This window comes from Stenella coeruleoalba (genome assembly GCF_951394435.1).
Source record: "Stenella coeruleoalba genome assembly, chromosome: 18".
In the NCBI taxonomy this organism is placed as follows: Eukaryota; Metazoa; Chordata; class Mammalia; order Artiodactyla; family Delphinidae; genus Stenella; species Stenella coeruleoalba.
Window position 1 is genome coordinate 4,629,720 of NC_137164.1, and position 22,199 is coordinate 4,651,918.

Below are 22,199 nucleotides of genomic sequence, written 5' to 3' on the forward strand. Positions count from 1 at the left end.
GGGAATCTGAACGTTTGTAAGATTCCTCCAGTGATTCTGCTCATTATCCAGATTCGGGAACGACTTCTCAGTGGAGTGGGACTGTTTTTTTGATCTTCAAAGAGTTTTGCTTCTTTGAAAACAATTAGAAGGTATGACGTTTTCCTTAAGTCCTAGATCAGTTTAATTATAGGGCACATCATTGACAGCAGGTGAGGAAATTTAAGAAAGGAACCCAGTATTAAGGTGGATTATAGTTAAGTGGCATATGATGGATCGTGTAAGCTTGTTTCTTCAGAAATCAGGGGTCCATAGTGGCTGCTTGAGGGAGAATTCCTGAGAGTGATTTAGAACCTTCCAGAGGGCAACAAGGGCTTCAGATCCACTGACACCTGGATCTACTACCTTCCAGCTGAGTGACTTTGGGAAAAATCACTTAACCTCTGAAAAGCCTTAGTTTCCTCTTTTGTAAAATGAACCTCATAGACACTGTCTTCAAGATGAAGCTTTAAGAAACGTAAAATGCTGAGTCCAGGGCCTATCACATGCTCAACTCAAAAATGATGGGCTATTTCAGCAGCTCTGGAGATGTAAAAAAAGGGTTATCACAGAAAACACATCAATGAGGAGAAGAGGAAGGGCTTTCAAATAACAGGCACAGGTACTGGAAGACAAGAGAACTTGGAAAACGGGAGGGGTGGTCTTGGCTTTTCAACAGTCCACGAAAAACTCTTGAAAACAGTGTCATTTACTCAAAGTTCAACATGATACAGATGATTATCTCAGTTCCCCACCTACGGGTACGGTGTTCACCCTGAGAACAGTCCTTCAGAGACGTGAATAAACAAGAGCGCCTCCAGGCCAGGGTTCCCAAGAATGGTGAGGATAAATAAACAGCAGTCACTCAACAGCTGACGAAGCTTCAAGTTCTCAAGTTCAAGTGCTGATTTTACAGGAGCAAGTACCACCCTGGAAGGGAGGAGGGGTGCTAGCAACAGTGACTGTTAAGATACCTTGCCCTCTGAGATTCTAAGTTTACATTTCTAAACTTGGGATTTTTGGAAGGACAATGCTACTAAATAAAGACAAATAAATGCAAGGTACGTGCTGAAGAAACACGCAGGCACGTAAGGAATGCTATTTTACACAAATGGGATGTGTTCTGGGAAAATCTCTTTGGGTCACAAAAGTAGTAACTTCTGAGCAAAACCAGTAACACAGTGTCCGAAGTGTGTAGTACTTCTAGTTTGCAAATGCATTTGAGGAAAAAAGGAAAAAACACACAAAACCCCACAAGCACAAATAAACCAACTTTAATAGATATTATTTTGTATTTATATAGCGCCTTCTTCAAGAACCTTAGATGCTTTACAGACATTATATCTAATTAATCCCCACAACAACCCTGTGAGGTAGGTATTACTCCCATTTTACAAGATAGGGAGACTGAAGCACAGAGAGGTTAAGTGACTTGCCCAAGGTCACACAGTTAAATTCACTGAAGAGCCAGGACCTGAGCGCCTTAGCCTCCCAACTCCCAGGTAAATACCTCATGAGAGAATCTTTATTGAAAAGTAGCTTTAAAGAAAGTATCAAGAGTAGTAAGTTATGGGAGTGAGGTCTTTCTACTGCCGTCAAGGAAAGAAAAAACCCTACACGGATGGTTAGAGGCGACGAGACCCATATATTACATTCCTCACCTCTTCTCTTTGCCCAAAGTCTCAGGGCTCCTGTCTCGAGCCAACTTTAAAAGGTAAAGCCGCCAAGACAGAAGCCATGTGACTTAGAAGTGAGACTTAATTTAGAATATTTACTTTCAGTTATGATAATTTATAGAAATTTGTATTCCAATATACAAAATATGGGATAGCCATCCCAACATACATGTACACAGTTAGACAGCAATCAGCCACCATTTACAACTGAAACCCACCCCTCAGTTCCATCAGTCGGACCAGCACACAACCTCACAACGCGTTCGATATGGGTCACTTTTCTTACTTACTGTATCTGCATTTTCCCCCCCGACCCTAACCCTACATGTTTTTAAAGTATACTGTATTTCTGAGAAGCTTCAAGACATTTTACGTAGATGCAGCTGCACTCAGAGTGTACGCAGAAAACTGACAACCGTCACCCCATCGTCCCCTCCTGACAAGTCATCCTATTAAACAGGGTGTAGATGTGAACAGTGTGTGACTACCATGGAACTCAAAAACAACGCTAGAACTTGCTTTAATAGGAAATCTAACCTTGGCTTTTACTTCACTGTATGTTTTTTTAAATGCAAAATGTAAAAACAAACACAACATAATATCCCAATGCTGTACCTTTATGCAAATGACTTCATCTCTCTTTCTCATACATGTTGTGGCCCAACGCAAGGAAAAACTGGTTCAGCTTCACGTTACTCCTCGTCTCCATACTAAAAGCTGCAGAAATTGCGCTTTAAATTCCAAGACAATTTGGCTAAAGCCCTCAAAATAAAAGATGCCTCCACCTCCGCGGCTATCACCTTGCCCACACTCTTGGTCGTGACTCTCTGTGCCGTGGCGGTGGATCAGGCAGGCCATATAATCTGTACCAGAACCACTCCAGCCAGGGCAAGGCTTTAGAAACTGTCTATTAAAAAGCAATCTGTCAAAATATATCATCATTTTCTCCCAGTACATCTGTTTCAACAGCCCCATTAGCTAAGTGACCCTGTTAAAGATCGATCCATGGAACGAACAGGTGAAGTCATTTCCTGAGCTAAAAGATACAGATAATAAATGTTAATAATAGCAGCAGACAAAACATTTTTTTGTTGCTTGTTTTTCAGGTTCAACAGTATTAGTAAAATAAGTTTACGAAATTGCAACGATTAAAAGAAAAAGATTCCTGCCTCGAGAAAACATGAATAAAGAACATCTAAGGCCTGATTGCTATTATCTTGAATATATATTCAATTATTTTCAGCAAGTTACATTCGGCCACTGTCAGACAACTTCTTGATGCATGGCAAAGTGTCAACTGCAACGGTTTACGTACATCTTGCATCACACATATTACTTCTTGAAACTGCCAACAGAATGAAGTCTTAAACACAAAGTTAAATTCCAATAACATCTGTAAAGGTGGAAGGGGAAAAAAAAAAAAAAAGACTTGCTTTCAAAGTACTTCTGGTCGACCTCATTAAAATGTAACCCTCACAGGGTCTGTTAGCTCTCCAGGAGCTGGGGCTGGGATGGATCACTTCGTTCCAGGATAAAGAACATTTGAAAGTAACGTAGCTGCTATGACATGAGTTTTCCAAATGTGGCCTCAACCTGAAGCAGAGCACTGACGAACTCGCAAGGCCGCACACCACCACCGCACCAGGACTTCTTAGATCATTCCACAATGACAGGGAATTTGGGATAGTTTTTAAGTTTACTGAAATTAAAACTGAATGAAATAAGTGACAACTAGGACAAATCTTTAGCCAGAGATATCAGTTCCTCCCGAAAAAGAGTATGTACCTCCTCTCATTGCTATTTTTCTTAAGGTAACTTATGATTTAAAACAGAGTTTAAAATTCACCTTAAAAACAGAAACAAAAGGATTAGTTAAACTGACAAAAACTAATAAAAATATGCTGAAATTTACGACAGAATCATGGGCACTTCATACAATACTTAGACTCTACCAGTTTTAAGTAAAATAAATAAGGAAAAAAATTATAATTACAAAGCCAGTCTTTCCCCTTGGGGAAACAAAAAGCCACTTTTGACCAACTGTTCCCTAGATATACATATACTGTATATTATTATAAGCTTCTTCAGAGAAGCAAACGTATTTGTCTTCCTGACACTGGATTCTAGTATCTGTTAGTTTCTTTACATCAGGAAGGCAACTGCAAGTGTTGGGCCCAAAAGTATTTCTGGTTTACGCTTGAAAAGACCACCCAGTATTGCTTCTCGATGTGTTCAACCAGGCAAATGTATGCAGTGTGTTCAACATCATCTCCTGCAATTGTCAGTACAACCTCACAGATTCCTTTTCTTTCTACTGCACCCCCAAGGAGTTCAATCATTACTGGTGCAATTAATGAAGAGAAAATGCATGTCAATTACTGGAAGGCTGTTTTACAAGAGGAGCTGGTATCTCTGATTTCACTGCCTCGTTGTATGGAACTGTGCAGACAGCATGATACCTGAGCAAATCAATCAACTACCACGGTAGGAAGAGCGTGTGAATCCAGTCTTTGCTTTACTGTGTGCAAAGTGTGCTACTGCCCCCTGAGCTCCCTGCATTTCTCTTTTCTTGGAAAACTGGTGCTTGATCCTTTCCCAAATAACCAGAGAAGAAATGAGGCAGAAGGTCTCTCTTCATCGCGGTTCCCTCAGTCCCGGGACTGATAGAAAAGGATGTAGCCAGACTCAGAGTTCTTTGAGATATCTGACGTCAACCCGTAGAATTCTTCGATAGCTTGTGCATCTATTTTCTGTGAGGCAAAACACAAACTTTAGTACAAAAACAAGCTCTTTGAACTGCTTGAATCCAATAAAATCTTCAAGCTTTCTTAGAATAATGCCTTTCATTTTCTCATTCATAAAACAGCTCTGCACAACCCAAATGGCTTAAATTAAAAAGACGGACGATGCCAAGTACTGGTGAGAACGTGGAACAAATGCAACTCTCATGCATAGCGGGGAGGAACGTAAAATGGCACAGACGCTGGGGAGAATGTTTAGCATCATCTTCTAAGGCTGAACATACAATCACCCTGTGTGTGACCCAGCAATTCTATTCTACCCTGAACTATAGGAAACCACTAATTGTCAACCATTTGGGACCTACAAAAATGGCTCTTTCATATGGTTCAATCTACAATATACCCAAGGAAAATGAGGGCCTATGTCCAACAAAAGACTTGTACAAGGATAATCAAGGCAGTTTTATTTGTAATAGTCAACAATGGACAAAAAGTCAAGTTTCTAACGTGGTATAGCCGTACAATGGAAAATCAGACAGCAATAAAGAAAGAACTACCATTGCAGGCAACAAGATTGAGTTGCACAGGTACTGATGAGTGAAAAAGCCAGACACAAAAGCAGTCATACTGGATGAGCCCCTCGTATTCAAACACAGGCAAAATTCATCACAGTAACATAGTAAAATTCAAAATAGTGGATTCCAGAGGATGGTGGCTAGGGGAGGAAAGCTGTGGGTACTGACCAGGAGGAGGAATAAGGGAGCTTCTTGGGGTGTTGAAAATATACTATATCTTGATCTAGATGGCGGTTACGTGTGGGCGCGCATTCACATGTAAAAATTTAAGTTGTTTAAAATTTGCATGCTTTACTGTGCCTTATAGCTCAATAAGTTATTTTGTTAATAGTGTTTTTTTTTTTTTTTTGCGGTACGCGGTCCTCTCACTGTTGTGGCCTCTCCTGTTGCGGAGCACAGGCTCCGGACACGCAGGCTCAGCGGCCATGGCTCATGGGCCCAGCCACTCCGCTGCATGTGGGATCTTCCCGGACCGGGGCACGAACCCGCATCCCCTGCATCGGCAGGCGGACTCTCAACCACTGCACCACCAGGGAAGCCCTAGTGTTTCTTTTTAAACTAGCTCTGTTGTTGAAAGATTTCCCTTGTTTTATTCTAAACATTTTTTAAAATTTTATTTATTCATCTATCTATCTATCTGTCTATGGCTGTGTTGGATCTTCGTTGCTGCACGCGGGCTTTCTCTAGTTGTGGCGAGCAGGGGCTGCTCTTGGTTGCTGTGCAGGTGTGAGGGCTTCTCATTGAGGTGGCTTGTCTTGTTGTGGAACACAGACTCTAAGCACGCAGGCTTCAGTAGTTGTGGCATGCGGGCTCAGTACTTGTGGCAGGCGGGCTCAGTAGTTGTGGCTCACGGGCTCTAGAGCGCAGGCTCAGTAGTTGTGGTGCACAGGCTTACGTGCTCCGCAGCACGTGGGATCTTCCCGGACCAGGTGTCAATCCCGTGTCCCCTGCATTGGCTGGTAGATTCTTAACCACTGTGCCACCAGGGAAGTGCCTATTCTAAACTTTTTTTTTTTTTTTTTGCGGTATGCAGGCGTCTCACTGCTGCGGCCTCTCCCGTTGCTGAGCACAGGCCCCAGACGCGCAGGCTCAGCGGCCATGGCTCACGGGCCCAGCCGCTCCACGGCATGTGGGATCTTCCCAGACCGGGGCACGAACCCGTGTCCCCTGCATCGGCAGGCGGACCCTCAACCACTGCGCCACCAGGGAAGCCCTCTAAACATTTTAAAGGTTAGCTGACCATTACAGCAATGGGACTGGATGTTAGGGAGCAAGAAGTAGAAATTAGACTACAATCTGAAGACCTGTCATATACAATGAGAAGCTGGAAGGAAAAAGTTAAGAGCAAAATACACACACAACTTTGAAGAAAAACAAGAAATTAGGAAACTACTTACTTCTACAATGTCGTCATCAAACAACAACCAAAAATCATGACTCTTAACTATTGCAATATAATGGCCTCGATTGGGACCACTGAAACAAAGAGAAATAAAAGTTAATTTTATACAAAGTTTATTAACATTGCTCTTCTATGCCCTATATTCCACGTTTTATAAAGTAGAAAAACTGAAACAGATAAAAATATTCCTTACCTATTCTTTCCCCCAAAAGATCAAGCTACATTGATCTGAACTGGCATTCAATTTTAAGACCAAATAATCAGTACTCTACTCTGAGAGATATAACCAGTATTCTCTTTATATAAAGCTATACTATAAAATTCTTTGTTGCCTTTTAAAATTATTATTATTATTATTTTTTTGCGATACGCGGGCCTCTCACTGTTGTGGCCTCCCCCGTTGCGGAGCACAGCCTCCAGACGCGCAGGCTCAGCGGCCATGGCTCACAGGCCCAGCCGCTCCGCGGCATGTGGGATCTTCCCAGACCGGGGCACGAACCCATGTCCCCTGCATTGGCAGGCGGACTCTCAACCTGTGCCACCAGGGAAGCCCTAAAATTATTATTATTTTTTTAATTTTTTAAATTTAATTTTTATTTTATTTTTATTATTTTTTTGCGGTACGCGGGCCTCTCACTGTTGTGGCCTCTCCCGTTGCGGAGCACAGGCTCCGGACACGCAGGCTCAGCGGCCACGGTTCACGGGGCCAGCCCCTCCGCGGCATGTGGGATCTTCCCGGACCGGGGCACGAACCCGCGTCCCCTGCATCAGCAGGTGGACTCTCAACCACTGCGCCACCAGGGAAGCCCTAAAATTATTATTTTTGAAGTGATTTTCCAATATGCTTCTATAAAAGATTTAAATAAAAATTTCTAGCATTTTTTTGGGGGGAGGAGAGGTGATCACAGGCAGAACACGCTGAATTAAACTATAAAACAACGCACGTAGTTATTTCTGAGTCTCAACCCTCGGCAATAGTTTTTCTCGAGGAAGGATTCCATGTGATGCTTGAAAAAGTACAGATATCGAATCCTGGGCTCTGAAATCAAGCTCCAACTTCATAAACTTCTTTAAACAAGTGACTTTTTTTTAGTATTATTAGTGCTAGCTTTAAGTACTTAACTCTTAGCACCATTATAATTATTATAATTGCCTCTGCATCTCACTTTCAACAAATCTGGAATACAGAAATCTAGAAGAATGTAAAAATAAAGGTGGGATTATTTCTTTTAAAAGAAATTCTTTTTTTTTTTTTGGCTGTGCCTCGTGGCTTGCAGGATCTTAGTTCCCTGACCAGGGATCGAACCCCGTGTCCCCTGCAGCAGAAGCGCAGAGTCCTAACCACTGGACCGCCAGGGAAGTCCCTAAAAGAAATTCTTTACAAAGAACACGTCAAAGATTTTTAACCTCTCCCAGTTTAAGTATGACTCACTATAAAAGCTTATATATACTTTTAAAATCAAATTATAATTCTACCACAATTATTATATTACAGACTTTGAAGTAATTTTCAACACAGATTATTCTTTATGGTGAATACTATTTTAAAAGTAGCAACCTCAGATATAAGAATAAGCTGCCTCCAAGTTTCCTCAGATCTTTGATTCCATAGTTGAGATGAATATCTTAGGTGACAAAATGACACAAAGATAGTACTTTTTCACTGTAGAGGAAAATACCTCAAAACTTAAAAAAAAACACCACTTTTAATGCTAAAATAAACCTCCAGTCTGATCATCACACCAGGGTTCTGTAAGGTACCCGATATTGTTTTCCTCTGTTCAGATGTCATCACTCTTTCTTTAGAAACATAATGCTCCGAAAATGGAAAACAAAGATTTCTGCTGAGGATAAGAGGCAGGAGATGGGCTGACACAGACCATGAAGGTTAAAGACTGTGACAGAAGTGGACTCCCTCCCAGCTGTCCTGACATATTCTGAGCAGAAAGCTGGGAAAGGGAGGGACAGCTAAGGAGAGGCTGGAGTACAACACGCTGTTAGTACAAGTTTGCAACAGCCAGGGGGAAAAGGATGAGTGACCTGTTTTAAAATTATTACAGGAGGAAATTCCCTGGAGGCCCAGGGGTCAGCACTCGGCACTTTCACTGCCAGGGCCTGGGTTCCATCTCTGGTCGGGGAACTAAGATCCCACAAGCTGCACAGTGTGGCCAAAAATAAATAAATAAAAAATAAAATTATTACAGGAAATTCTAAACAGTCAATGAAGACTGTATGTTCCAAATATAAATGTTGATTATGTGACACTCTTGTGGTTTGAGAATTTTTTGAGCTATTCTATAAATTAAGATCTATAGATGAGATAGTACACTCTATTGGCTAACAGGAAACAAACACACGGACTTATAAAATCAGAAAGCTTATCTTTGAAGATTATCTCCAAAACCTTTTAAAGCGTTTTCACAATCATTAACATGATGAACATATCCAATTAATCTCTGAAAGAACTTATTTTGTAAAATCGCTTTAAGCAGTGTTTTTTTTTTTACCAATAATCAAGAAAAAAGGAAACGAAAAACTCACAGGACTTAAAGTTCCCAGAATAATATTTAAATAATAAGAACAAGTATCAAATCCAGGCAATAACACACTATTTTAATATGTAAAGGTTTTAAGAATGAAATGGTAAAATGCATCTGAAATATCCATTTGAAATAAACTTATTTTCGTCCTACAGCACCGAGGGCTACGGAAACCTCCAAAGGGCCTGCATATCTGAGCGGCTCACGAGCACCCTGTGCGCGCACCTGCCCACCACCGACCATCCTGCCACCATGGCCCGCGGCCCTGTTACCTTCCACAGTGAACCACGACGGCCACGAGGTCGTACATTCTGTCAGGATTGGTTGCATCGCCTGAAGTGTTAAATAGACGAAGTTCTAAGGGAAAAACGACCCGGTAAGAAAGTTTTGTGTATCGATGAAGTTGATCCATGTATTTAAATCTTTTCAGATGCAGAGCTAGAATCATGGGCAGCTTTTTAACTTTCATCCTGTTAAAATAAACATGAAAACAAAATTTCATAAGACGTTCACCATGTCCTTAAAAGAACTATCAAACTTCACGATTCAAGTAACAGTTGATAGTTTTCAAAGCCTGGCACTGCCCACTTTTGCGTATTTCTACCCATGACTTTTGTATTAGCAAAGCAAAATTCTGAAAGTCTTAAGACGGCCCCTGCCCCCCATCATCACCAAACCACATAATCTGACACAGCACTCGGTACGGCTCCCAAAGAGATATGATGGTACATTCCTTTATTAAGAACTCTGTACTTCTGAAATATAGGTCACTGTGCCAGCCGCAGGAAAAACCAGTTCCTTAAGGCCGGTCACTCCTTCGGAGGTGAATGGAGGCTGAGATCCATTTGTTCTATTCAGCTATATAATTCAGTAACAGACAGAGCAGGGGACAGCGAGAAAAGCATTAAAGACCATCCATTAAAGGCGTTTGCCAGAGACAAGGAGCAGCTCCTTAGTGAGAGCGGTGGCTGCGTGCATCCTGGAAAGGGAACAAAATAACCTGGAAACGCAGGAGTGAAGCTTTCACCTGTAAAGCACGGGCTTCCCCATCCCCCAACGCCCTGAAGGACCCCTCCGGGCAGCCTCTCCCCGAGATGCCTCTGCTCCCCCATTTCACTTCAGCGCCGACGCCTGATCTTCTGGCGCAAATAGCTGTTCTCCTCAACCCTCCATCAGCACTTTACACGCTCACTTCATATCTGTACAGTTTATTACACTATAAAACATTTAGATGATTACGGGTCTTTCTCTTCTAGGGTCTGGACTCCGGACGGACAGGAACCATCTCTTTTATTATATTTCTCCACCTAGCACACGTAGGTACTTGACAAACACTACAGAACTGAATTCTGTGTGTGTTCAGTGAAGCAAAACACTTTTCATGATTAAAAAATGAAACTTATTAAACCTCTGCCTCTAACGAAGTGAAAACAACTCATTTTACAGCATCATTCTAGATCTGCATTCTACAGGTCTTAAATGTGGTGCGGTAGCTTATTATTCCAGAAGTGTTTATTAACCTGGCTTTTGGAAAACATTAGCGAAAATAAATGTAAAACCTAATCGTTCCTGGAAAGCAATCTAGCAATACGAATTAACAGCCTTTACGGCCTTTGCCTCAGTAATCGAAACTAAATAGATCATCTCAAATACAAGACTTCTGAGAAGAATTCAGTTCTGGAGTTATTTTATATTGTGAAAAAGTAGGAGAATCCTAGCTATTCAACAACATGAAACGCTGAAATACATTACAATACAAACACAACAGAGTATTTTACAACTTCAAACAATGTTGTTGAAAGTTTCTAAATGGCATGGGAAAAAGTTACGGAAAGTAAAAAAGTCAAGATATATATTTATATATACAGTAATCCAACTCTTAAACATCAGATGTTCAATTAAACTGGTACAGAGCTGCTAAAACAAACTCTTTCAAAACAATAAAAGCAAACCATCCTTTGAAAATGTCCAGTGAGGTGCAAACCCACAAGGATGTTTCTAAGTGTTAAATACGTTAGTAGTGTATTAGACACAGGCAGTTAAGATGAGGAAGAGGAGACAGATATGGCCTGGGGGTTAGGAAAAATGTGCTTTTAGAAATGAAGCCAGAGCAGAGGGGGAAAGGCCCAAATGGAGAAAACAGAACATGTCCAAACGCTGGCTTATAAAACACGCCCCATCAGACAACACGGGAGGAACACGAATCCTCCCAGCAGCACTTCTTCCCAGAGGAAACCCAACACTTGTGAAGAGACACAGGATAAAGTCAAACACAAACATTTGTGGAGCCACATTTTATAGATGATGAGAGACTATCTCACAAAATTCTTCTCATACTGAAATGGCTCAGGAAGAAATGAACACATACATAAGCTGAGTCCAATTCATCATGGAGACTGTGCAGCAGAAGGAAGAACTAAGAAGTTCATTTCCTGCTTGAAACACCAATTCCACCAACACACCAAAGAACTGATAGGATTCTGGTTTTCCTTCCATTCAAACATGTGTGGAGAAAGGTGACCTTAGGGAGCTCTTGATCTCTGTCACTGTTGTTAAAAAAGTGGTCTCAGTATGTAACGTTTTCTCCAAAAGACAAATATGCTAAAGAAAAAAACGGGAGGACAGAGAACTTTTTTTTCCTTTTTAGTTAAAGTCTGAAATAGACATTGATTTTTTAAATGTATTGATTTACGTATGCACGCATGCACGCATGCATGCTGTGCCGGGTCTTAGTTGCAGCACGTGGGATCTAGTTCCTTGACCAGGGATCAAACCCGGGCCCCCTGCATTGCGAGCACAGAGTCTCAAGCCCTGGACCACCAGGGAAGTCCCCGACATTGATTTTTATCTTCTGTAAACTGACTTATAAGTTAATTTTCCATTTAGATTTTTTTAAATGGCATTTACCTACTACACAATGATTAAAATTTGGATGAATTTATGATCTACATTTTCTTGCTTTTACATCTTTAAAACAATAAGGTGTGTTCATTTTGCACTAACGTAAGAGGTATTTACCTTCCTATTATCTAATTATAATTAGATAATATCTAATCATAATTTAAAACTATTTTTAAAAAGTAGAAGGATGGAAAAAGACATTAACAAAGTCAGCAAAGCTGGCTCTGGCTGATTCTAATATCAGACAAAGTAGAACCCAAGCCAAGGAGTGTTACTAGAGATAAAGAAGGACATTCCAAAAACAAAAAAGAAGGACATTCCATAATAAAGAGGGCCAACTGATCAAGAGGACACAATCTTCAAGTACCAAGTACCAAATGTGATAGAATTAAAGAAATAAACAGATAAATGCACAGAGGTAAAGTCTTTAACAGACTTCTCTAACCAAAAAAGTCAGTAGGAATAGGGAAGGTATGAACAACCAAATTACGGATCTAATCAACATTTATGGAACACTCCATTTCAAACTGAAGAATATGTGTTCTTCTCAAGTACAACTGGACATTCATTAATGTACTGGACAATGAAAGAAGTCTCAATAACTTCCAAAAGACAGAGATTACAGGATATATTTTCCTGACAAAAATTAAAAAACAAAAAATAGCAAAATCCCCCTGAAATATGGAAACTAAGCTATATGCTTCTAAATAATCCATGGGACAAAGACAAAATCACAAGGGAAATTAGAATAGATTTTTAAATGGATGATAACGCAAATACAACATGTTAAAATTTGTGGGAACACAGCCAAAGCAGCGTTTAGAGGAAAATTTATAGCTTTAAATTTTTATATTAGAAAAGAAAAAGGGCAAGTCTTGACCACACAGAAAAGCTTAATAATTGTACATAAAATTCCACAGTTTCCTCTTATAAACTTAATGTCAAGCACGACTAACTGGGGCACATGGTGCTGGGGGTGAGGGGAACATGACCTATGACCATGTGTGACTGTCAGCAGACATTTAAGTTGCCTCCACCTCTTCTTGGTTATTGTAAATACTAGAGCAATGAACATGGGAATGCACATATCTCTTTGAAAATCCTGTTATCAGTTCTTTTGGATATATACTTAGAAGCAGAATGCTGGATCATACGGTAATGCTATTTTTTTTTAATGCTATTTTTAATACTTTTGAGGAACCTTCACACTGTTTTCCAGAGTGGCTGCAACATTTTACATTTCCACCAACAATACACAGTTCCCTTTTCTGCATATCCTTATCAACACTCATTATTTTCTCTTTTTATTTGAAAGTGGCCATCCTAACTAATGTGAGGTGGTATCTTACTGTGGTTTTGATTTGCACTTCCCGGATAATTAGTTATGTTATCTTTTCATATGCTTGTTGGCCATCTGTATGTCATCTTTGGAGAAATGTTTACTCAAGTCCTTTGCCCAATTTTTAATTGGGTGATGTGGTTTCTACTGTTGAGTTGTGTGAGTTCTTTATATTCTGGATATTAACCTCTTATCAGATATCTGGTTTTCAAATATTTTCTCCCATTCTGTTAATATTCTGCAAATATTTTCTCCCATTCATGTCATTTCATTCCGTTGTTTCCTTTGTTGCACATAAGTTTTTAAGTTTGATACAGTCCCATTTATCTGTTTTTGCTCTTGTTGCTTGTGCTTTTGGTGTCATATTCAAGAAATCACTGCCACACTCAACATCGTGAGGCTTTTTTTTCCCCTATGTTTTCTTCTAAGAGTTTTATAGTTTCAGGAGTTATGGTTAGGTCTTTAACCAATTTTGAGTTAATTTTTGTGAATGGTATGAAGTAAGGATCCAACTTCAATCTTTTGCATGTGGATACCCAGTTTTCCCACCGCCATCTGTTGAAGATCATTGAGCATACAGATGCAGGTTTATTTCTGGGGGGCAGGGGTGCGGTGATAAGCCTGGCTACCTACAGGGGCACTGACCAAACTATTAAATATATAAGGATAATGGGAGCCAATCTGTACTGTCAGAGGAGGGGCTTACAAATATTAAAAAGGAGAAAACCAGAATAAACCCTATGGTGTTGGATGAAACTGGAGGTACTGTTGTGAATTTGTGGTTTTTCGATACAGAGAGACCAACAGATAAATAAGCACAGATGTAAATGTGTGTACATATGTACACACACGAGCACACATGTCCTCCAGCTCTGTTCACTAAGTGGGCCCAGGAACAGTGACACGGCAACGGCAACGAGCACACCTATACCACGGTCCTGGTTTTTAAACGTTATTCTCCCCCTAAAAGGAACCAGGGCTCCTTCGAGAAACGGCTGGTACCAGCGTGGGCGGCAAGGAAGGGACAAAGCGAGCCTGGACATCTTGTTGCACTACAGAGTAAAGAGGGGCTGGAGAACGAAGGGACGGGGCAAAAGACACAGGAGGCAGCGGGAAGGGGCTCCTGCTGGCCAAATCGGGATAATGTGAACATGAAAATAAACGAGACAATCATTACCCACGGGATAAAACAGGAATCTCTGAGTTCTCACTGAGATTTAAAAAATGAAAAAAACTGTAAATATGCCCATTTCTCATCAAATTTTCAATCTCAAAATACATATGAATTACAACTGGGGAAAAGCACAGCTTCACAGTGAAGAATCCTGGGAGACAGCACCTCAGTCAAGTGTCCAAAGAGAACAGTACCAGTCACGGGATGTGCAAGACAGAGTCCCAGAGCAGGCCTCAGACTGTCCTCGGAAAGGCCGGGTGCGAGGATGCTCCTGGGCTAACATCTGGGAACTTGATTGGGGGGTGTCCCCACCGTTTCCTAACTGACAAGCGTGTCTCGATGCCCCTGAGAACTGTCTGTGCAAATCATATGGTTTATGCTGAACACCTGCTTTCCTTCCGGGAGGCTGGAATTTTGGCACATGCCAGGCAGAGGATGCCTACGTGTCCAGCCCCCAATAAATCTCGGCCACCGAGTTGGTAAGGAGCTTCCCTGGGAGACAACACTTCTCCCGTGTTATCACATTTGATGCTGGAGGAACTAAGTACGTCTGTGTGACTGCACGGGGACAGGACTCTTGCAAGCTGGCCTGGCTTCCCCTGGGCTGATTGTACTTGTCCCCTTTCCCTGTAATAAATCTCAGCTGTGAGCACGACTATACATGCTGAGTCCTGCAAGTCCTTCTAGTCAATCACCAAATCCAGGAGTGTCTTAGGAACCCTGACACCTGACACATATTATAGAATCGTGTGCCGTTTAAAAGAACACAATGAGAAGAACACAGCATCACTTCTGTGTGATTCCTGCCCAAAATACATAACCTGAACCTAACCATACAGAAACATGAGACAAACCCAAAGGAGAACATGCTATAAAATAACTAATCTGTAATTTCCAAGTGCCAAGATAAGGAAAGTCAAGAAAAGACTAAGGAACTGTTCTAAATGTAAAAAAGACTAAAGAGACATGAATACTAAATGCAATGTGTAATTCTGGACTGGATCCTTTTTTCTATAAAGGACATTATTGGGATATCTGGTGACAGTAAAATAAGGTCTACGATAACAGTAACACATCAGTGTTACTTTCCTGACCTGGATGGATACAGTACATAGGAGACTTCCTTTTTGGTAGGAAACAGCTACCCAAGTGTCCAGGATCTTGGGACATCATATCAGGAACTCACTCTCAAATGGTTTAGGGTAAAAAAAACACATTGTTAGTATTGTTCACGCAACTTTTCTGAGTTTGATTCAAACTAAAAAGTAAAATAATCAGGATGATGATGATGATGATTCAATTCCTTGATACCAAAATACCGTCTTCATAATAATATACTGAGAGAAGGTACAAAACGCCATGTAGGAACAGTGGAAACTAGGGTGAGGGTGAGTAAAGTACTTTCCCCTCATCCTTCCTCACCAAGAAAAACTTTACATAATCAAGAAAGCTTCAAAGCAAAATATGTTAACTGTATCGGTTTATGATTATTAAACAGTCACTAAATGCAGAAAGTCACCTGAGGGTACAGAGTTGAATACTGTTTATCTAGGAATTACCTAATGAGTCTGAGCTGTTGGTGATAAAAGAAAGAATGTTTTCTCATTGCAAATTGTCCTAGATCGCTTTCAGCTAGAAAAGCCCATCCACAGCACTGGCAAAGAATCGCTATAAATGTCAAACACGCTGACTTACCGTTTATGTGCTTCCTGTTTGCTGCGGCACTCTTCACAGTAGTATTTGTATTCACTGCATAGAGTTTCTGTGTTGCTAAAACCCCTGTGTAAAACACAAAATGATTCTGTCTAGACCAGAAAGGTATGTATTCATTTAAAAATATTCTAAACCCAAAGACAGTCATTACATGTCAAAATAAATAACTCTGCACTTACCTTAAGCAGTGAGTAATGGATGTGTTTTGTTCCACGTCAACAGAAAGGTCTAAAAAATCTTCATCTTTGCTGCTTATCTATAAAAATAGGGAAATACCTTTGATTTCTTTTTTTTTATAAACATCTTCATTGGAGTATAATTGCTTTACAACCTTTGATTTCTTTAATCACTGTTCCAAAATGATAGAATTAAGTGCACTCTATTATTAGTATTATTAAGTATAATTAAGTATATAAAGAATCCTTTTTCCCCCAAGTTATTCAAAAGGACACTGAATGAGTAACTTTCATTATACGTAGAGGTAAAACACCAAAGTGCACCTGTGACTGCTTACTGGCAAAGGCTACTGTGATGTGAAATTCCATTACTTCCCCTAATCTTGGTAATACTGTGAAGCATAAAACAAACTGTACCATATACACTATTTCTTAAAAAAAAAAAAGGCCAAGACTGAATGAGAATGTTTGGCAAAGGATGTGATATCTGTATATTGTTTTATCATTTAAGAAAAAAATTTAGCCCAAAATGCCAAACTGTAATCTTCACTTATGACTTTCTTTTATTTCCCCCCAAAATTGAACAATGTTCTGTTTGAATTATGAATAAATCATCTTATAAAAATGAAGTTACTATTTATTCATCTGAACTGGAGTAGGACAGAACTTTAGTCATCACTTTTCCTACGTGCAAGGAGACGACGCGATGCAATGGGAGGGACCTCCGACTCGGTTCCCGGGGCCTCCCACTCGCAACGACTCTGCACCCGTTGACGGTTTGTGATGACTTTTCAATACAACACCAAAAGCATTTAAAGAACATCGAAAGCATTTCCATGAAGGAAAAAACTGGACTTTATTAAAATTAAAATTTAATACTTAAAATTAAAAACTTCTCATCTACCAAAGACACGGTTCAGAGGATGAGAAGACAAGCCACAGACTGGGAGGAAATCTCTGCAAGAGACACACCTGATAAAGGACTGGTATCCAAAATATACAAAGAACTCTTAAAACTCAACAACAGGAAAACAAACAACCTGATTTTAAAAATGGGTCAAAGACCAGTACAGATACCTCACCAAAGAAGATGTACAGATGGCAAACAAGCACATGAAAAGATGCTCCACATCATATGTCATCAGGAAAGTGCAAATTAAAACAAGACACCACTACACATCTACAATAGAACAGCTAAAATCCAAAACGCTGACAACAGCACCCGCTGATAAGGATGTGCAGCAACAGGAACTCTCACTCACAGCTGGCGGGAATGCGCAATGGTGCAGCCACGCTGGTAGCTCCTCACACAACTAAACAGACTCTTCTTACCACGCGATCCAGCAACTGTGCTCAGCGCTGTACTAACCAAAGAGGCTGAGAAGTTATGCCCACACAAAAACCTGCACATGCACGTTCATAACAGCTTTGTTCGTAATTATCAAAACTTGGAAGCAACCTACATGTCCTTCAGTAGGTGAATGGATAAACTCCGGTACCTCCAGACAATAAATCGTAATTCAGCAGTAAAAAGAAATGAGCTGTCAAGCTGGGACCAGACATGCAGGAACCTCAAATACACACTGCTCAGTGAAAGAAGCCAATCTGCAAAGGCTGCACACTCTGCGATTCCAACCACATGGCATCTGGAAAAGGCACAACTATGGAGGCAGTAAAACAACCCGTGGCTGCCAGGGGTTGAGGAGGAGCGAAGCAGGAATCCGTGGAGCACAGAGTGAAACCACTCTGCAGGATACTGTAGTGATTGACACATCATTATACATTTGTCAAAACAAAGAGAAATCAAAGAACAGACAGCACCAAGAATGAACCCTTAAGTAAACTATGGATTTCAGATAATAACGTATCGACATTGGCCCATCAACTGCAACAAATATACCTTACTAATGCCAAGGATGTTACCATTAGGGGGAAGTGGGGAGGGGGGCAATTTGGGAACTCTCTGTACTTTCCACTCCATTTTTCTTAAATCTATTTAAAAAGAAAAAAAAAAAAAGAGTTCCTTATTAGTCTCTGCCAGTATAAGTTTATCTGATTCAGTTAACTGAGTAGACTATGTTATTCTTTCCAACATCCATAAAGCATTTCCCTTACCTTTCTAGCTTGTGGACTCTTTTCCAGTTGACCACGCTACTCTCCTCTGCTACTAAAAACTAGCAGTACAACCATCTCAGTAAAGACTGGATTGGGCAAAAATCATCAGTGAATGCTAAGTCTGGGGGGAGATTCTGATGAGGAACAAGAATATCTGTGTCTCCCACAGTCTCCCTACTAGTTACAAGGGCATAAAAAACAGTCATTATGAAGTGGAGAAACTGAACAACATCGTGAATCGGAGATCAAAATTAATTTTACCAACGAGGGGCAGAAGGAACTGTGTGCCTGTATGTGATATCCTGACGAGGACACATTAACTATGAATTGTTCCGGCCAAGAATGTACAAACCGGGGCTTCCCTGGTGGCGCAGGGGTTAAGAAACCGCCTGCCAATGCAGGGGACACAGGTTCGAGCCCTGGTCCGGGAAGATCCCACATGCCACGGAGCAACTAAGCCCGTGCACCACAACTACTGAGCCCACGTGCTGCAACTACAACTACTGAAGTCCGTGTGCCTAGGGCCCGTGCTCCACAAGACAAACCACCGCAATGAGAAGCCCGCGCACCAAAACAAAGAGTAGCCCCCGCTTGCCACAACTAGAGAAAGCCAGCGTGCAGCAACGAAGACCCAATGCGGCCAAAAATAAAAAATTAATTAATAAAAGAAAAGAAAAAAGAATGCACAACCTGCATCTAATTAGAAGGAAACATCAGGCAAACTTGATACGAGGAATGTTAGATTAAAAGGGGGAGGGGCACAGTCTTTAAAAATGTAAGTATCATAAAAGAGAAGAAGACTATGAACATGTTCCAGATTGCAGGAGGCTAAAGGAAGCATGGTGACCACATGCGATGCAAACCACTAAACTCTAAAACCAGACCCTGTGCTGAGAGGAGGCTGTGCTGTAAAGGGGTCACTGGCAGAACTGGATAAAGATGCCTAAGTAAGAGTCTGACCTTTCATTCGTCAAAGGAGAACAAGGTAAGAACTTAACAGGAGGCCTGCGTTATCCAACCCTACGAGTAAATCGTTTTCAAGAGGTTTACCTACTGCTCATCTTTACAAACTACCCGGCAAGTGGGTAGTTTCCCTCCTTGAGTGTGCGCAGTAGGCTTCAGTTGTTATTCCAACCATAAACAACAAACATGATTGTAGGAAAAGGGGCAACAGATTAATATACTTCCCTGACCTGTAGGTTTTACGAGCTCAACTAAGACTATAATTTCCAGAATATGGCTCTACGGTCTCCTGTAGTGAAACAAACTCAAATAGTTCAAACGGCAGCAAGTACTTCTCTGCCACCTCAGTATTCACTATTAACCAGCGGACAGCTGAGAGGCACATCTGTCGCAGTCATTACTCTACACCTGAGGATTACAACCTCCCAGTGCATCTCTCACGCCCAAAGAACACTGAATATAATGGATTAGATTTGTTCTACACGACATTTTATGATATACTTACAGTTTCACAAGTAAGACATCTGGTTTCATTAGTTAATGTTCCCTGAAAAATCTCATGAACCCACGTTGGGTCTGGTGTGCTGTTGTTATTTTCACTGTCAATATTACCGTTGGGCAAACGACCATTTTGCTTTTCCTGCTTTCTCTCTTCTTGTAAGATATCGGCAATCGTGTTTAGTAGGTAATTTAAGAATTCATGGGCATCTTGCTGCATGTAGTTGTCAAAAAGCTCTGAAAATAAGCATATTTCAGAATTAATAACTTCATTAAAAAACTAAATTTAAAAAAGAATAGTATTCTATCAGAGCTAAGTAAAATGTTTGGAACTGTTAGAGTAAGGTATCTTTCACATATACACATTATGACTGAATTTGGAGAAAATAAAGTTACGATGAAAGAGAATCTTTAAAAGAATACTAATAGATCAATGAGAAAAGAGCAAAACCTATCCTCACACATAATGTACTGAGGAGATAAGAAACAATGGCTTTTTATTAACTCATTTAATCCATTACTCCACAAATATTACAACATGGCAAGTTTTTTTTATTTTTGGCTGCTGCATTGGGTCTTTGTTGCTGCGCGCGGGCTTTCTCTAGTTGCGGCGAGCGGGAGCTGCTCTTCGTTGCGGTGCGCGGGCTTCTCACTGCGGTGGCTTCTCTTGTTGCAGAGCATGGGCTCTAGGCGCGGAGGCTTCAGTAGTTGTGGCACGTGGGCTCAGTAGTTGTGGCTCGCAGGCTCTAGAGCGCAGGCTCAGTAGTTGTGGCGCACAGGCTTAGCTGCTCCGCGGCATGTGGGATCTTCCTGGATCAGGGATTGAACCAGCATCCCCTGCACTGGCAGGCGGATTCTTAACCACTGCACCACCAGGGAAGTCCCAACATGGAAAGTTTTAAAGTAGAAGCTGGACAACCTCTTGGCAGTGCCAACGCAAATGCATAAGAACCACAGAGGAAGTTGTTTACATTAAAAAATACTGGGCCATACATGCTAGAGATTCTGATTAAGTCAGAGATGAGGCCTGGAACCTGCACTTTTCAAAGCTCCTCCAGGTGACTCTGCCGTGCAGTCAGGCTTAGGGAACAAAGGCATCATGAACTACCTATTTAATCCAGAGAATCTCTAAGGCCCCTTCCAAATGTGAGGTCTGTAACTCTGTGGAACGTTCCCTGTAGTTACAGGAATAAGTAAACGTCGTGGAAACCTGAGGGTCGCTAACATTAAGTGCTTGACCTGTGCTTGCATCACGCACCCTGAGCCTGAAGAGGAAGGACTTCAGGGGCAGGGTCTCATGCCCTGTGACACTGCTGTTAACGGTATTTCACAAGCGAGGAAAGGGGATCAAGCGGTAAAGTCACTGCCAGGAAGCGGCAGGGCCCGGATTCAAGCCAGGCCATCCGGCCCCAGCGAGCCACACACAGGCAGCCGGGGCCACCTGGCCACACAAGGCGCCCGCGGTCCAGCCAACAAAACGCACTCAGATGACCACCCAGTCAGGAAGCTTCACCTTCAGAGCTTCCGTAAACATTTAATAAGTGCCAGGAAGTTCACAGTTTACAGTTTTTTAAACGATAGAATAGAAATTGAGAAGAAAATTTAAGGAGAGCCTTCCTAAAATAAAAGGAATTAAAAAATTACATTTTAGAAGAGCTACAGACATGACTGCGTAAAACTGAGTTCCATGCATTAGAACTCATTGAAAAAGTTAAAAACAGTGAAACCTGCAAGTTATTAACATCTTCAACATATAATATAAAGAGTTTATCTCAACACAACAGAAAATATAAAGTTGGCAAAGGACTTGAAATCAACAATTTATAGAAACAAAACTCAAAAGTTTAAATAAAACACATGAAAAAACATTCAACCCCACTGTAATGAAAAAGGTCTTGATTTTCCTGTCTCTAAAATGGAATGCCATCTTCCTCTGCAAGGTTATTATAAAGATAAAATGGGAGCAAGTGAAAATATTCATTTTCATGAACATTAAAAGAAAATAATGATTTTAATCTAGGTGTCAAAAAGACCTCTGAAAAGTATCACATTTAAGATGCAGGTGCTAGAGCAGGACTGTCTGCTCCATCCTGTGGCTCCACCTCTGGCCACGGGCATGTCACAGGCCAGCACGATGATGCAGGACTGCACCTGGAGCCACACTTCACTTCTCTGCCATAAGTCTGTCCTGAGGGGCTTGATTAGCCTTAAACAAACTCCCTATGTTATTTTTAAGAACAATAAAAGCCCTGAGTCCTAAGAGTCCCTGCATTAGTCCATGTGGACTTAACTTCTAACTGATCTTTAATTTGCTGTACTGCGTGTCTTCTGGGTTTTGCCCACGAGGGACAGTGGATCCAAAGCATCT

At 41.1% G+C, this 22,199-nt stretch overlaps 1 protein-coding gene across 2 annotated transcripts in view; it reads right to left on the bottom strand.

The window, feature by feature from the left end:
* Positions 1-1,175: 1,175 nt before the first annotated feature.
* The window catches only part of USP12 (ubiquitin specific peptidase 12), a 77,892-nt gene continuing 56,868 nt past the window's right edge, over positions 1,176-22,199 (bottom strand). Inside the window, exons 3-8 of one of the 2 annotated variants that reach the window (XM_079902871.1) lie at positions 19,839-20,068; positions 16,259-16,335; positions 16,062-16,145; positions 9,225-9,422; positions 6,408-6,486; positions 1,176-4,444 (exon numbers count right to left, since the gene is read on the bottom strand). In XM_079902871.1, the coding sequence (XP_079758997.1) occupies positions 4,343-4,444; positions 6,408-6,486; positions 9,225-9,422; positions 16,062-16,145; positions 16,259-16,335; positions 19,839-20,068 (770 nt within the window). In that variant the 3' untranslated portion in view covers positions 1,176-4,342. The remainder of the gene's footprint in view (positions 4,445-6,407; positions 6,487-9,224; positions 9,423-16,061; positions 16,146-16,258; positions 16,336-19,838; positions 20,069-22,199) is intronic. The other variant, XM_079902870.1, reaches the window with a different exon arrangement.